Source organism: Eumetopias jubatus, unplaced genomic scaffold, assembly GCF_037043125.1.
Source record: "Eumetopias jubatus isolate StellerSeaLion01/CBP00866 unplaced genomic scaffold, mEumJub1_p1.0 scaffold_4, whole genome shotgun sequence".
NCBI lineage: Eukaryota > Metazoa > Chordata > Mammalia > Carnivora > Otariidae > Eumetopias > Eumetopias jubatus.
In genome coordinates this window covers 45,776,599-45,793,950 of record NW_028274810.1, presented here as the reverse complement: position 1 = coordinate 45,793,950, position 17,352 = coordinate 45,776,599, and the positions used below count along the sequence as shown (strand labels likewise).

The 17,352-nt window shown below is 34.5% G+C and overlaps 2 protein-coding genes across 3 annotated transcripts in view; one reads left to right on the top strand and one right to left on the bottom strand.

The window, feature by feature from the left end:
• LRRIQ3 (leucine rich repeats and IQ motif containing 3) overlaps window positions 1-7,475 on the bottom strand; it is a 202,775-nt gene extending 195,300 nt beyond the window's left edge. Inside the window, exon 1 of the mRNA XM_028102548.2 lies at window positions 7,320-7,475. The gene's annotated coding sequence lies outside the window, so the exon portion shown is untranslated. The remainder of the gene's footprint in view (window positions 1-7,319) is intronic.
• A 112-nt stretch (window positions 7,476-7,587) lies between these two features.
• On the top strand, window positions 7,588-15,388 carry FPGT (fucose-1-phosphate guanylyltransferase). Of its 2 annotated transcripts, none has more exons than XM_028102542.2 (4): window positions 7,588-7,715; window positions 9,390-9,557; window positions 10,704-10,796; window positions 12,625-15,388. In XM_028102542.2, exons 1-4 carry the CDS (start codon window positions 7,634-7,636, stop codon window positions 14,058-14,060), a joined length of 1,779 nt encoding a protein of 592 aa, XP_027958343.1. In that variant the 5' UTR covers window positions 7,588-7,633; the 3' UTR covers window positions 14,061-15,388. The 2 variants fall into 2 exon arrangements, with proteins under 2 accessions (XP_027958343.1, XP_087878513.1); XM_088022387.1 differs by having other exon boundaries at window positions 13,442-13,696.
• The last annotated feature ends 1,964 nt before the right edge of the window (window positions 15,389-17,352 follow it).

Here is a 17,352-nt window from a genome sequence, read left to right as displayed (position 1 = left end):
CAGAAAATCCATAAAACCAAAAGCTAGTTCTTTGGAAAGATAAATATTGATAAACCTCTAGCCAGGCAAAGAAAAAAGAGAGAACACAAATTATTAATATCAGAAATTAAAGAGAGGACAATACTACAATCCCATGGACTTTAGAAGTATAATAAAGAAATACTATGAACAGTCCCATGCACAAAAGTTTGATATCCTAGATGAAATGGACCAATTCCTTGAAAGACACAATCTGCCAAGATTCACACAAGAACCAAAAGACAATCTGAAGAGACAGATACTTAGAAAGAAGTTGAGTCAATAACTAATAACCTTTCAAAATAGAAAGCACCAGACCCATATGAGTTCACTGAGGAATGCTACCAAAACTTACAGGAGAAATTATACCAATTCCCTACAATCCCTTTCAGAAGATAGAAGCAAAACCTAACTCATTCTATGAGGTCAGCTTTATCCTAACACTATGGCCAAAGACATTACAAGAAAGGAAAAGAACAGACCAATGTTTCTCCTGAAAACAGATGCAAAAATCCTGAAAAAAAAATTTAGTAAACTGAATCCAACAATGGATAAAAAGAATCTACCAAGTGGGATTTTTCCCAGATATGCAAGTCTGGTTCAATATTCACAAACCAATTAGTGTAATCCATCACAATAGCAGGCTAAAAAAAAGAAAAATCACATGATCATTTCAACAGATACAGAAAAGTCATTCGATCAAATCCAACTCTATTCATGACAAAAATTCTCAGTAATCTAGGAATAGAGAACTTCTTCAACTTGATAAAAGTATCTATAAAAATTCTGTAGCTAACATCATACTTAATGGTAAGAAATTAGAAGCTTCCCCACTAAGATCAGGTCCAATGCAAGGATGTCCCAACTCATCATTGCTTTTTAACATCCTACTGAAAGTCTTAGCTATTTCAGTAAGACAGGGCAAGGAAATTTAAAAATATATACAGATTGGGGAGGAGGAAATAAAACTGTTTGTTCACAGATGGCATGATCATCTACATAAAAAATCCAAAAGAGGGCACCTGAGTGGCTCAGTCGGTTAAGCATCTGCCTTAGGCTCAGGTCATGATCTCAGGGTCCTAGTATCAAAGCCCAGCTCCCCGCTCAGTGGAGAGTCTGCTTCTCCCTCTTCCTCTGTCCCTACCCTCCCCCAACTCATGCTCATTCTCTCTCTCACTTTCTCCTCAAATAAATAAATAAAATATTAAAAAAAGAAAATCCAAAAGAACCAATAAAAAACAAAACAAAACAAACAAAAAACCCCCACTAAACCCAGGAACAAATAAGTGATTATAACAGGTTGCAGACACAAGGTTCATACACAAAATCCAAACATTTTCCTACATACCAGCAATGAACAAACTAAAAACACAATATTGTTTACATTAGGACCTCCCAAAATGAAATATTTAGGTATAAATGTAACAAAAGATGTACAAGATCTATAGAAGGAAAACAACAAACTCCTGATGAGCAAAATCAAAGAACTAAATAAATGGAGAGAGACTTCATGTGCATTGATAGCCTGGATAGGAAAACTCAGTATCAAGATGTCAGTTCCTCCCAACTTGCTCTATAAATTCAGTGCAATCCCATTCAAAATCTCAGCAAATTATTTTATCAATATGAACAAACTGATTTTAAAGTTGATAAAAGAGGCAAAAACCTACAATATCTAATACACTATTTTTAAAGATTTTATTTATTTGACAGAGATAGACACAACAAGAGAGGGAACACAAGCACGGAGAGTGGGAGAGGGAGAAGCAGGCTTCCCGCTGAGCAGGGAGCCCGATGTGGGGCTCGATCCCAGGATCCTGGGATCATGACCTGAGCCGAAGGCAGACGCTTAATGACTGAGCCACCCAGGCGCCCCTCTAACACACTATCGAAGAAGAACAAAGTTGGAGGAATGACACTACCAGACTTTAAGACTTACTATAAAGCTATAGTTGTCAAGACTGTGCAGCATTATCGAAACAACAGAAAGACCATCGGAACAGAATAGAGTCCATAAATAGAAATATAGTCAACTGATCTTTGACAAAGAAGACAATACAATACTTTCAACAAATGGTGCTGAAAAAATTGGACATCCACAGGCAAAAACAAACAAACAAAAAACATGAATCTAGACATAGACTTTACACCTTCAGAAAAATTAATTCAAAGTGGATCAATGATCCAAATGTAAAACATAAAACTTTAAAACTCCTAGAAGAAAATCTAGGTGACCTTAGGTATAATAATAAAAAAATCATAACCCATGAAAGCAATATTTTATAACCTATACTTCATTAAAATTAAAGACATATAATTTGCAAAAGTAATGTCGAATGAGAAAACAAGCCACAGATTGGGAGGAAATATTTACAAAAGACATAACTGAAAAAAGACTTTTATCCAAAATATACAAAGAACACTTAAAACTAAAAAATATAGAAATGAACAACCAGATTAAAAAATGGGCCAAAGACCTTAACAGCAACTTCACCAAAGAAGATATACAGGTGGCATATTAAAACAACAATCAGGTATCATTACAACCCTATTAGAATGACCAAAATCCTGAACATGGACACTACCAACTGTGGCAAGGACGAGGAACAACAGAAACTATCATTCATTGCTGGTAGGAGTGCAAAATAGTACAGCAAGTTTGGAAGATGGTTTGGCTGTATCTTATAAAACTAAATATACCTTATTATCAGATCCAGTAATTGCACTTGTTGGTATTTATCCATAGGAGTTGAATACTTATTTCTACAAAAAAAACCCGCACATGGATGTTCATAACAACTTTACTCATAATTGTCAAAATTTGGGAGCAACCAAGATGTCCTTCAGTAGGTGAATGGATAAAGTGTGGCATATTCAGACAATGGACTATTATTCCACTAAAAAAAAATTGGTTATCAAGCTATGAAAAGACATGGTATACTTTAAATGCATATTACTAAGTGAAAGAGACCAATCTGAAAAGGCTACATAGTAAAGGATTCTAACTATCTGACATAATGGAAAAAGCAGAATTATGGAGATAGTAAAAAGATCAGTGGTTGCAGAGTTCATGGGGTGAATGAATAGGCAGAACACAGAAAATTTTTAGGCAGTGAAATTCTGAATATTATTAATGAGTAATACATGTCACCTTACTTTGTCCAAACTTCACTGAATATACAACAAGAATGAAATGTAAGGTAAACTATGGACTTTGGGTGATTATGAAGTGTCAATGTAGGTTCATCAACCATAACAAATGTACCAGTTTGGCAGGGGATATTGATGAGGTAGGCTATACATATGTGGGTATATGTGAGGATATATTGGAAATCTCTGTACCTTCTTCTAATTTTGCTGTAACCCTAAAACTACTCTAAGAAATAAAGTCTTAAAAAATACTAAGGGAGGACACCAAATAGAAGTTAGGGGGAAAAAGTTGTCCTTGGCTCTCCAGAAGGGTGAGAAGGGTGAGGGTTCCTTCAACAAGGAAAAAAAAAAAAATATTAAAGAAATAAGCTGAGAACAAGCTAGCTGAATAAACAAATTCAAATGAAGGGAACAATAAAAAGATGTTTTTGCTTACACTACATGTCAGAAAGAGTAGGAGGAGGAACAGTAGTTGAACAGAGAAAGAAAGCACAAGAAATGGAAAAGATCAGAACCCTAGCACCATGAGCATCACAGTCCATGATCTAGGACCCTCTTCATTTGGCTTCAGTGTCTTCTTGTGAAGAAGGGAAAAAAAATGTTTGGAAACAAATTTAATGTGCTTCTCTACAACTTCCACCCAACAGTCATGGTTATATCCATAGTAATAAAAGCAACCTGTCATTAACTAAAAACAAGCACAGGCATCTTATTGGGGTAGTGGTTGAACAAGTCAGTAAACTTACTAAAAATCATTAAATTGTTCACTTACAACAGGTTAAGTTAATTGTATATAAATTATGCCTCTGTAAAGTTCTTTTAAAAATCTATCTCACTCTTCTTTATGGAACTTCTTCAGATACTCTCTACTCTCCTCCCACAGAAAAAAAAAGCCCAAAAGTACAGAATATCACTTTTCAATTTATTATAGTTCAGTTTGTCTGATGTTCCTTTTGAAATGTGGAATCCATGATTAAATACATCATTTCCATTATGTTTTACTTATAGAGAATTAATGATTTTACTATTTAGCTATGTTGGTATATTTTATTCTGGTTACTGTAGCTTATAACTATTTAGCAAATGATTATATTAAACATAAACTTAAATCCCTAGACTTTTTTACCCCCTACAATCAACTTCCAAGGAAATTTACTTCCACTCACATAGTATTCAATATTTTTTCATTTTTACTTAAAAATTAATATTAATGAACATTTGGGGCACCTGGGTGGCTCAGTTGGTTAAGCAAATGCCTTCAGCTCAGGTCATGATCCTGGAGTCCCGGGATCGAGTCCCACATCGGGCTCCCTGCTCAGCAGTGAGTCGGCCTCTCCCTCGGACCCTCCCCCCTCTCATGCTCTCTCTCTCTATCTCATTCTCTCTCTCAAATAAATAAATAAATCTTTAAAGAAAAATATTAATGAACATTTGAGAAGAACAGAAAAGAGGAAAGAACAAAAACCACAGCTGATAATGTGGTATATTTACTTCCAGCACATTTTATATGAATAATCATATCAGAAAAAATAATATCAATTTCTATGGCAATCCTTCCCAGGTCCACGAAATGCTGTATTTAATACTCTACATAATAGAGTCTATTATATCACTCTGTTTTAGTCCCTTCACAGTTCTTATCACTATCCAAAATTTTATTTGGTCACTTTTTCATTGTTTACTTTGTTAGTATGCACAATTCTTGAGCTTATAAGCTTTATTAACCTTTCTTCCCCTAGGATCTCATCTAGTTTTGTAGTTTAAAATTAACCCCATCTAACCCCTAGCCATAACTCTAAACCTAAAGTTATCCCTCTGGAGAGGTCTCTGAACTACAGGATAGTAGGCACATACACTTGCACCGTCCCTGACCCCAACCCTAACCCTAACCATTATTCTGGTCCTAAACCAAATCCTAATCCTAGATCTGAGGGGGTGGGGAAGATTTTGTACACACAATGGAATATTACCCAGCCATAAAAAAAGAATGAAATGGAGTGGATAGAGCTAGAGTATAATGCTAAGTGAAATAAGGCAGTCAGAGAATGACAACTATCATATGACTTCACTCATACGTAGAATTTAAGAAACAAAACAAATGAGCAAATTGGGCGGGGGTTGGGGAGGAACAGACAGGCAAACCAAGAAAAAGATTTTTAACTATAGAGAACACATTGATGGTTACCAGAAGGGAGGTGGGTGGGGGATGGGTTAAATAGGTGGTGGGGATTAAGGAGTGCACTTGTTATGAACACCAGGTATTCTACGAAGTGTTGAATCACTACTTTTATGTACACCAGAATCTAATACTACACCATATGATAACCAACTGGAATTAAAACTTTCAAAAAATAAAATAAAATAAAATAATAAAATAAAAATAATTCCATCTGTATGCTGAGGATTCCTAAAGTTATCTCTCTAGCCCAGACCTCACTCATGAACTCTGGACTCATATGTATAATGCCTATAGACACATACACACACACAAACTTCCATTACATTTGTAGTGCATACACACACATCTGTATACATCCATATATTCCACATGTCCAAAACCAAAATTGTGGACTCTCCCTACTACCAACATTCCCCATTCATAGCCTTTCCCATCTCAATTGATGGCCATTCTAACCTTCAGGCGGCCAGTCTTGATTTCTCTCATTCTCTAACATTCCATAGCCATACCATTAGCAAATTGTATTGATTGTGCCTTCAAAAGTATGTCCAGAATCTAGTCAATTTCTCAGCATCCCGACTGTTACTATCATGGCCAAGTCTCCACCAACTCTCTCCTTGACGCACCCTCCACTACAGTCTACTTGTACATTTCTGGGTGATCTTTTTAGACATAAGGCAAGTCACATCAAAACTCTGCAATGACTTTGTTTCACTCAGGACAAAAAACCAAAATCCCTTCTTTAGCCTTTGTCACCTCTCTGACCTGTATTGCTCACTCCCTTTTGCTCTCACCTCACTCAAGCGTTCTGTATTTTCTAAATGTTCTTAATGTTTTGTTTTTATTAACAACAAAAAACTTTTAAATGATGAAACTATGCAAAACTAATCTCCCTTTTTACCCAAATGATTTCTCTTTAAGTACAGAAGTAAATGCAGAGCCAAGTCTTTAGTAAAAAAACAACCAAACAAAAATAATGTTAAGTTCATGGCAAGAACTTGTATTTTAGAGCCCTGAATGCCTGCCTATGGCACTGATGAAGAGTTTCATGAAGTCAGGTTTCTAAAATAAATCAAAATGCATGGTGTGGTAGATGATTTGTGGGTTTGGGATTGAAAAATAGTGCTTAAGTCTTCTCTACTACTGATTGTGAGACCTTCACTAAGTCATTATTCTGATTCATAACATATGTAAAGATGAACAGATTAATCTGTAAAACTCATTATAAACTTGTGCTTTACAAGAGAAATACTTATAGATATATACCAAAAATACATCTAAATATGATGGACTCTGAAAAACAAGCTGAGGGTTCTAGAGGGGAGGGGGGGAGGGGGATGGGTTAGCCTGGTGATGGGTATTGAGGAGGGCACGTTCTGCATGGAGCACTGGGTGTTATGAACAAACAATGAATCATGGAACACTGCACCAAAAACTAATGATGTAATATATGGTGATTAACATAACAATAAAAAATTAAAAAAAAATACATCTAAATAGGTCTGACTTATTCCCAGTAATGTTATTTAAAGTGTTTGATCAGTCTGCACATACAAAAGAATGCCAGTGAATAAACCCAATACCACAAATGTTAAGGGACTAGTCACAGATTGAATTATATACAATTTACAAAAGCCTCTGACGTGAATTCAAAACTGAGGGGTGGTGAGGCTCACTTACTAAGAACTGCAAGGGCAAAGAAGCCACAAACCTAAGGTTCCTTAAGAGAATACAGAGATTTTGAATGTTCAGACTATATATCAGGACCTAGGCTTGGAGCAGATGTCTTCAAGTTACGACCTTGGGGGAGGAATTAACTGTCAAGAGGTCTTTGGGAACTGCTCCTGGCTGAAACAAACCGCGAGTTAGAAAGGACGACCACCTTTCGAGAGAAAGCCGGGAGCTAAGTTGTAGTTTCGTCTTCTTAGCGGGTCAGTTCTAACAATTCTATCGCCCAACCCGAACCACTCACCGGGTCAACTGGTCTACAAGGCCTTGAGTTGGGAACAAACGGCCTAGACCCGGCACAGTCCGACAAATCGCTAGGTATTCATCTGCTCCGGAGTCGGTTGCTAGGGAAACGAGGCCAGACTCCAGACTCAGTCCCGCAAGGTTTTCTCCCGGCAGGCCGGAGCTTCGGGGGCGTGGTTACGTGAATGACGCACGTAAAGGGCGGGACAGAGGCGAAACCGGACCCAGGAACAGGTTACACTCGGGGGCGCATGCGTGCTGTACCCGGCGCCGGATACTTGGAAGGCTTCCGCTGGTTTGGGGGTCGGTGTTGCTATGGCTGCTGCAGTTGCACCCTTAGGCGTAGCTCTGCGAGAAGCCACCCAAAGAAAATTGCGGAGGTTTTCAGAGCTGAGAGGTAGCAAAAAGGGAATCCCAGCTCTCCCCGGCAATGGAAAGGGAGGGTGCTTTGCGTTCCGGGAAGTTTGCTAGACTATCACTTCCTGTCTGCTTCTCACCTTCGGGTTTAGGACACAGGCCCTGCCGTAGTTAATACTACTCTTGATTTTTTTTATTCTGTCATTGTCTTCTTTACGTTATGTTGTTACTTTATTTCTTTGACCTTATTCCTAGTAACATATATATGTATGTTTAAAATAAGAGAGAAGGAAATAAATTATTATAAGAGAAGGAAGAAGAAAGAAAAGTATTAATCTGACTAGTGAAGCTACAAATCTAAGTTAAGCATTTGGTTAGCTCATTAACAATAGTTATTTAAAATAAATCTAAATGATCTAAGTGCTTTGACCAATAAATATCTGATTTTAGCCTTCTGCAATCCCCTTACTACTTCACCAATTTGTTCCATACTGTGAATGCAGAATGAGTAAAAAACAAACAAGACATGGAGGAATTATAGGTTAAAATTTAAAAGGGGTAGTTTGTATCAAAAAAAAATTAAAGAACTGCCATTTGTCATTCCTTGTACAATTATCTAATAAAATTAGTTATTTTTTGATGAAGTTACTGCATTAAAAATACAGGAAATAATACTTGGAAGACAGTAAGATATTCAGGACTATTAAATTTTGACAGATTCTGTTTGTTAACTAATAAGAATCCTTATTCCTCTTGTTTACCAATAAAGAGGAGTTTCCAGCATCTACCAAAAATTCGGTCTGGTTTTTTTGTTGTTGGTGTTTTGTTTTTTTGTTTGTTTTTTAATGAGCTCATCAAGGAGTTGGGAACTTTTCTGTTATCCAGAATTTTAGATCATACTTCAAAGCCTTTGTAAACTTGCATGGATCATCTTTTTTTTTTTGGGGGGGGGGTTCACCCTGTCTTTATTTTTTTTTTAATTTTTTTATGTTCTGTTAATCACCATACATTACATCATTAGTTTTTGATGTAGTGTTCCATAATTCGTTGTTTGCATATAACACCCAGTGCTCCATTCAATACGTGCCCTCTTTAATACCCATCACCAGGCTAACCCATGCATGGCTTAGCTTAAGGTAATAAAAAATAAAGTACCTCTGCATGGAGCACTGGGTGTTATGCACAATGAATCATGGAACATTACATCAAAAACTAATGATGTAATGTATGGTGATTAACATAACAATAAAAAATTTTTAAAAAATAAAGTACGTAAATTGATAAAGAGCAACGTTGTAGGAATGGATCTTTGGGCTGAATTGTACTTAGCCAACAAACACTAAGTGGTCCTGATATAAAAATTGATTTTCACAGCTGAAGATTCATACTCTTTTTGTCTCTTGTTATTTAAGAATCAAGGTAAATTTTAGCAAGGCAAAAGTACTTCTCTTAAGAAACGTAACAACTTTCAGAATATGTGAATAAATGAACTGTAAACCATAAAAGGAGCAAGTAATCTAAAAGAGGAAAAAATGCAAAATTTGTGAACAATCTTCAGTAGAACTAGTTTGAATTATACTACCTAGCCACTAATTATCCCCTAATTCTGAGAAGATAGATTTAGGAAGATAATCTTTTTTTTTTTCTTTCCAAAAAAGTAAACCTGTAACAGCTAGAGATTTCTGATACTTATTTCCCTACTTTTTCCACATAGGCAAACCTGTGGCAGCTGGAGAATTCTGGGACATTGTTGCAATAACAGCAGCTGATGAAAAACAGGAACTTGCTTATAAGCAACAGCTGTCAGAAAAGCTGAAAAAAAAGGAGCTACCCCTTGGAGTTCAATATCATGTTGTTGTTGATCCTGCTGGAGCCAAAATTGGTACTCTCTATATGGTCAGATTTAAATCATAGGTTCTGGGCATAATGATCACTGAAGAAAAGCTTTCTTATGGCTCACAATTTATGAGCTCTCTATCTTTCTTTCGATAGTCTTTCCAAACTTTAAAAATTTAATGTAAATTTACAATTTTTTTAAGAAAGATAAAAGGCATAACACATTCTGTTCTTACACATTGTGCTTACCATGAAAAACTTGCAGAATGTTATTTAAAATAATTTTATTAATTTTAATTAATGTACTTAGATGGTGAATATTCTCGTGGACTTTACTGGTAGGGCTCTTAAGGTCCCTCCAAACTTCATAGTTCAGAAATTTACACAAAGATTGCAAATCAGCAAAAAAAATACATACACACACACACGCACACGAACTTGGCCTCTTGGAACCACAATGCAGAAAGCAAAAGAGCACAGTCTAATGGCCTAAGTATCATAGATACGTACTTTAAAAACCCAGTTTAAGTCAACTTTGCCTTTGACCTTCCATTGCAAATAAAAATACATGCTATTTTTCTGGGGGCCACATTCTATGTGATACTTAAAGCTGAAGCCCCTTGATACCATACAGGGTATCTATATCTGACATTGGCATTGATCTAATTAACCTGTGTTTTACTCCTCATAATGGTACAGTCAGTACTTTTATGATTCCTATCATATAGATGAGAATCTGAGGCACAGAGAGTTAAGTAACTTGCCCAAGGTAACTAGTAAGTGTAGTTATAGTTAAGATCTTTTTAAATCTAACTCAAATATTTGGTTTTGTCATATGGCAGAATTATTTTAATGGGTTTTTCAGTTTGTAATTCCAAATGAATGTGTATATTTACTCTCTTCTTGCAAACTGTCTAATTTATCACTTTATTTTTATTATTATTTTCAGGAAATTATAATGCTCATCATTGATTACCAAGTGCTGATCTCTGGGTTTCATTGCTAATTGTTTATTTAAATGCTGTGGAACGTGTGTTTAATGTGATTCTTTGGCCATATCTTTGCTCTCTGCCTAGTTAATTGTAGCCAATGGCCCTATCTTCAAAGTTATAACACCTAATTTTACTGTAATTACAAATTTTCAGTAGGTTTCTATGAAATTAATTGTGTTTTTTTAACTTTTATTTTTAAGGAAATGGAGGATCCACACTTTGTGCCCTTCGATGTTTAGAAAAGCTATATGGAGATAAATGGAATTCTTTTACCATCCTATTAATTCATTCTGGTAAAGTTATACATATTCTTTTCACTAATTTACATTTTACCTTTGATACCTTAGGGACTTTTTTCTACCTTGCAAATACTTTCTTCTCCTTTTTTAAATTTTTGTCTTTGAAGTTACTCTGCTTTGAAAACAAATATTTCATGCTTTTCTTGATATTTGAAAGCTGTAAGCAGCATAATGTTTTTTCACAAATGTATCTTTAAAATTCTAGATCACATTCATCATCAACTTTTCATGGATATTTTTAGTATATATATAGAAAATTATTTTCCTAAAATAGAATTCATCAAAATAATGAATATTTCTTGATAATGCTTGAAAAGGGATTATTATTGTAGGGGAGAGGCTGACTTAGCACTGGGATTACCAGACTTTTGCCAAAACTTTCTACCATGCATTTTTATCTGATTATTGGTGGCAAAAGTTTACAATCCTTAAAAGAGTTTAAAAACAAAAGAAAGGGTGGTGACAAAACATGGAGAGAACAAGAAAGTTGTAAGAGGGAAAATCACACACAAAGGAGGACATTTTAAAACAGAAAAGTGGGAAAGATAATCTCAGAATAAAGGATAGTTTTCTTCAGTAAACTTAGTTATATGAGAATTTGGGTTATATGCAAACCTCTGTTATTTTTCTGTATGTACTGGAGCTGATAAAAATGTTATTATAGACTGGCACCAGTTCAGGGACAGGTATTTTAGAGCCACTCATCTACATGGCTTCCAAGGCACTTTTTATTTCTTATGATTTATATACAGAACAATGATTCTTTATAAAGATGATATCAAGTAAAGCACCCAAGTTTTGATTTTAAGACTAGCTTTAAAAAAGTAGAAAAATTCAAATTCATAGCTCATTCCAAAACCAATATTATTTATTACCAATTTAGTAAAAACTAAGTTAGACACTAAGAAAATACATAGTTAAAAAAAGGTAATTCTTACAATGCTAAAAAGTGTTGGCTAGTCTTTGAAAAAGGAAAAAAGTAGAAAGTACTAGCTCTCATTTGTTGAACAACATAATGTGTCTAAGTGCTTTACATAAAACACAATAAAGCAAGTATTATTCTACATTTGCTGATTTGGAGTAAATCCAAAGATAAACAACTAAAAAGTGGTGAACCAGAGTTTGAACCTGTTTTTGTCTGACTCTTTCTACAATCTAATGCTGCTTTTCAATATAATTAGTTACATAAAAATGATATAAGCTATTTAGTGTACTTAAGAGAACATGCTTTTCAAGGAATTTTTAAAAAGTCATAAGACTCATCTTAGAGGGAAAAAGCCTGTTTAAATTAAAAAAAAGTATAAATTTTAAATGCTCTTAAGTAAACGCACCATTACTTCCTTTGAGTGTATGTAATAATTTGAGGAAAAACACTGCATCTGGAAATTACTGTTTAATAATTATATTTTGGAATTGGTATTTTAGTTTTTTGTGACTTTTTTCCTTACTATGAAGTAGATTCTTAACGTAGGAGTTTAAACATTGTTGCATTTCAATTTATGGTTTAAAATATAGATATAAGATCATTTTTTAGCCCATGGTTCTTTTTACTGGTTGTACAATTGATTCAAAACAATTCACAGCCTCTAAAATATAATAGAATTCTTTCCTAATCTAACATTGCATTATATCAAATCACTACAGGAGAATTGCTCTTGAATTTGTAACCTGGAATTTACTATTCTTTCCTGAGTTACAGTACTGCCTTAAATATATTAAATATCTTTAGAGATATTTTGAGTTGTGACTGATGCCCCTGGTTTTTAAAATCTTAGAGACTTATAAACATTTTAAAACAGTTATTTTCTTTAATTTTATATAGGTGGTTACAGCCAACGCCTTCCAAATGCAAGTGCTCTGGGCAAAATTTTCACTGCATTACCTTTTGGTAACCCCATTTATCAGATGTTGGAATTAAAACTAGCCATGTACATTGATTTCCCTTCACATATGAATCCTGGGATTCTGGTTACCTGTGCAGATGATATTGAACTTTATAGTGTTGGAGAATGTGAGTTTATTAGATTTGACAAACCTGGCTTTACTGCTTTAGCTCATCCTTCTAGTTTGACTGTTGGTACCACACATGGAGTATTTGTCTTAGAACCTTTTAATGATTTGGAATATAGAGACCTTGAATACAGGTCTTGCCATCGTTTCCTTCACAAGCCCAGCATAGAAAAGATGCATCAATTTGATGCTGTATATAGACCTGGAAATATTTCTCAACAGGACTTTGCTAGGGGTGACACTCCCTCTCTTAAGTTAGACTCTGAGTATGTCTACACAGACAGCTTGTTTTATATGGATCATAAGTCAGCCAAAAAGTTACTCGCTTTTTTTGAGAAAATAGGCACATTGAACTGTGAAATAGATGCCTATGGAGACTTTCTGCAAGCTTTGGGACCTGGAGCAACTGTGGAGTACACCAGAAACACATCAAATGTCACTAAAGAAGAGGCAGACTTGATAGACATTAGGCAGAGAATATTTCATCTTCTTAAAGGAACCTCATTAAATGTTGTTGTTCTTAATAACTCCAAATTTTATCACATTGGAACAACTGAAGAATATTTGTTTCATTTTACTTCAGATAGCAGTTTGAAGTCAGAGCTTGGCTTACAGTCCATAGCTTTTAGCATCTTTTCTGCAATACCAGAATGCTCTGGTAATACATCCTGTATCATTCAAAGTATACTGGATTCAAGATGTTCTGTGGCAACTGGCTCAATTGTGGAGTATTCCAGATTGGGGCCTGATGTTTCAGTTGGGGAAAACTGCATTATTAGTGGTTGTCATATCATAGCAACAGCTGTCCTGCCTGCATATTCTTTTGTGTGTTCCTTAAGCTTGAAGATGAATGGACACTTAAAGTATTCAACTATGGCATTTGGAGTGCAAGACAACTTGAAAAAGAACGTTAAAACATTGTCAGATATAAAGTTACTTCAATTCTTTGGAGTCTGTTTCCTGTCATGCTTAGATATTTGGAATCTGCAAGTTACAGAGGAACTGTTCTCTGGAAACAAGACATGTTTGAGTTTGTGGAATGCTCGTATTTTCCCAGTTTGTTCCTCTTTGAGTGATTCAGTTACAATATCCCTAAAAATGTTAAATGCTATACAGAACAAATCAGCATTCAGCCTAAATAACTATAAACTGTTGTCCATTGAAGAAATGCTTGTCTATAAAGATGTAGAAGACATGATAACTTACAGGGAGCAAATTTTTCTAGAAATTACTTTAAATGCAAAATAGTCTGATTTAGAGACATCTTAAATATCCTATACCTTGCCATTCTTGATTGAGGAAGACTACAAAAAGAAGAGTTTTCTATAGATTTTTGTTTGTTTCTTTGAAGTGAATCAATGAAAATTATGTTAACATAATTGTTGTAGCATAATATTAAGAACACAAAATTACAAATCATCCATTTTGGTGAAAGAATATTTCAAGGCTGTGAGCTCAGAAAAGGGATTTTTTTGATGTTTAGCACTATTTTAATTTTCTTTTTTATTAAGGATGGATTTGTGGAGCATTGCTGTGTTCATATAGTACTATCGTAGTTTTGAATAATTTTCTAAACATACCTTTAGAGTTTTTCCATCTTCTTTTTGGGCTTTGGTTTCAGTACAGTTCTAAGTGTTTATTGGCAGTTCTCTCTTTGAGCATAGTAGTCCTCTTCTGATGAACTGATAAAAACAGCATACTACAAGATCTTCAGAGCACTGTAAGAATAGAAATACTTTTTTGGAAAGAAATCCATCTCTCACAAATTCAGATAAAATCAATTCTTAAAATACTGTGACTACCTAATTAATAAATAATTAGATGCAAACAGCTCTGAAATTGATGATAAAAATCTGTCTTATTTATTGCTCTTACCAAAATAAAACTAAAAGTGTATATGTGTTATTTTACCTTATAAACTTGGACATATGTTTCTATATCTTTTTTTTTTTTAAGATTTTATTTATTTATATTATAGAGAGACAGCAAGAGAGGGAACACAAGCAGAGGGAGTGGGAGAGGGAAAAGCAGGCTTCCTGCTGAGCAGGGAGCCCCAATGTGGAGCTCAATCCCAGGATCCTGGGATCATGACCTGAGCCAAGGCAGATGCTTAACAACTAAGCCACCCAGGCAACCCCATGTGTTTCTATATCTTAAAATTTTTCCCTAAAGTTCCATCCATACAAAAGCATACACATACACAAAACTCAAATATCTGTGTGGGGAAGATGGTAGGAATAATTGGGATTCATTGATAATCATATAAGTTCATTTTGGACATTACTTATATCCTTTTATTAATCCCTTTAATAGAACTATTAAATTACCAGATGGACTGATTTTACTATTTCATATTTTTTGTCCTTGTGCTGGTGATGATACTGAGAAGCAATAATTGACCAAAGGTAGGCAGCAGGAAGGAGCCTGAAGGATAGAAAATGAGAAAATTTACAGATGATAAACAGCTTCAAGAAAATAAAAATTGGCTGGAATCTCAAGTTATGTGTTCCTATTTTGCTGTAAGCATGCATGTGAAATGTCTGTATGTCAAAGTCTAATAATAATTAGAGAAATGATTTCTCAGTTTTGTGTTTTAACATGAATAAATTGAAATAAAAACTAGTCTGTGCTAACATGTCAATATAAAAATAATTGGTAAACCAGAAGTGGCCTGCCTGCAATCTTCAATTAAGCTATTTCTGTGTTTTGTTTTGTTTTGTTGAGTTTTTTTTCTTTTTTCCTTTTAAGGTTCTTTCCAAGGAAAAACTAAAGATACAGCTATTGTTTAGTGTTGACTGATTTACTTGCAGAGCTTTCAGAAGATATTATGTGTTTGTCATTGATTAAATGTTTAATACTGTATTTCACCTAAGTGCCATCGATTATTAAGAATTACCATTATTTTATTTATGTTCCACTAAAAAGAAAAAAATACCAATAAAATATGGCACAGTGCTTTCTTTTAGAATCAGACTCTTCTGAAACACTTTTCAACTCAGGAGTTGTTGATATCCATGTGCTTCCACCCAGTACCATCTTGTATGCTATCAAAGGTATTGGTAAAGCTTTATGTCCTAAGAGTGTCACCACCACCCTGCTGTCTGGATTGACTGAAAACTGTCAACACCAGATACCTATTCTATAAGTTTTGATGCTGATGCTTTACTATTTGGCAAAATTCAGTTTCATTTTTGTCTTAGTGTAATCAAATGCCTCTAGAAGCTAGTTGACTTCTATTCAAAGTCAATGGGAGATTTCTGACAAATTGGTGGTCACTGTTTTAATCGTAATTCTGCACAATGTATGGATTCTAGTTGCTTTTATATGTTATCAGTTCCAAAGAATTTGGCATTTTCTCTTGCCTTGAGATCCATTACTTGGGGTAGTACCACACATGTTCCTTGAACAGTATACCTAACTCAACCAAGGTGATAGTCCCATGCATATTTAAGTAAAAAGTTGAACATTTCCTCTTGATTTATCATTTTTATTTCATAAAATAACAGGCTTTAAATTCCATATACTCTCAAGGTTTGTAGAGGATAGCTGTTATTTATAACTAAATATAGTCCATAAACTTATTGATGAGTTAATAATGAACAGTGACCAAGGAAGCCATGGGGAAAAAAAATCCAACATTTGGTGTTAATCTACCTCAGGCACTTTTTTCTACAAACAGCAAAACAGAATAAAGCATGTATCAGTGTATACTAAGTTGAAGTAAAGCTTCAAATATCCAGGTGATATGCTGAAAAGCACAAAAATTTGATAGTATTAATCCAGAATTAATTCCTATAACCTGTGATGATCATTCATCTGAGGCTAAGCAACATTCCTATTTATATTAAGATTACCAAAATCAGCATAGAGCCTAAATCAAAATACCTGCTGCAAAATGTATGAATGACTGTCACAGCTAGTAATTGGTCTACTACACAAAATCAGGGAGGGTATTCACATAACACTGTGATGTCCTTTGGATTTGAACAACTACAGGCCCAGAGTTGAGGCACTTTGATGTAGTCTAGCAGAATTAAGATAGAAAGAAAAAGCTTTAAAAATGTTTTTAATTTGCTCAAAACTCTGTAAGGATTTCAGATGCTTTCTTTGTTGTGTACCTAAATAAAAAACTTCTCAGATATATCAAGAACTAAATTACTAAAGAAAATAACTTTTTTAAATTTACTTGAAAGGTACCTTTTCTAAATTCCTAGTACAAAAGAAAAAAATTGAAGTAACTTAGCTGCTTAAACTTAAATCTTTAGTGCCTCTCAAATTTTGTTTAGGCAATGACAATTTCTATTAAGGTTGAAGAACACAACTTCTGTTGTTTATATTAAGTTAAATTGCATTATTTCTTGAATTGAACTTTGTTAAAGATTATTGCACATTCTCCTTCCCTCCAATACCAATGTGCTAAACTCTGTATAACATAATGGTGTTACATGCTCTCAATTGTTTATATTTACAGAAATTTCTAACTTTTTTTTTAATGAGGGACAAAACATCAGTCTCCTCTGAGAAAGAATCAGTTCCTATC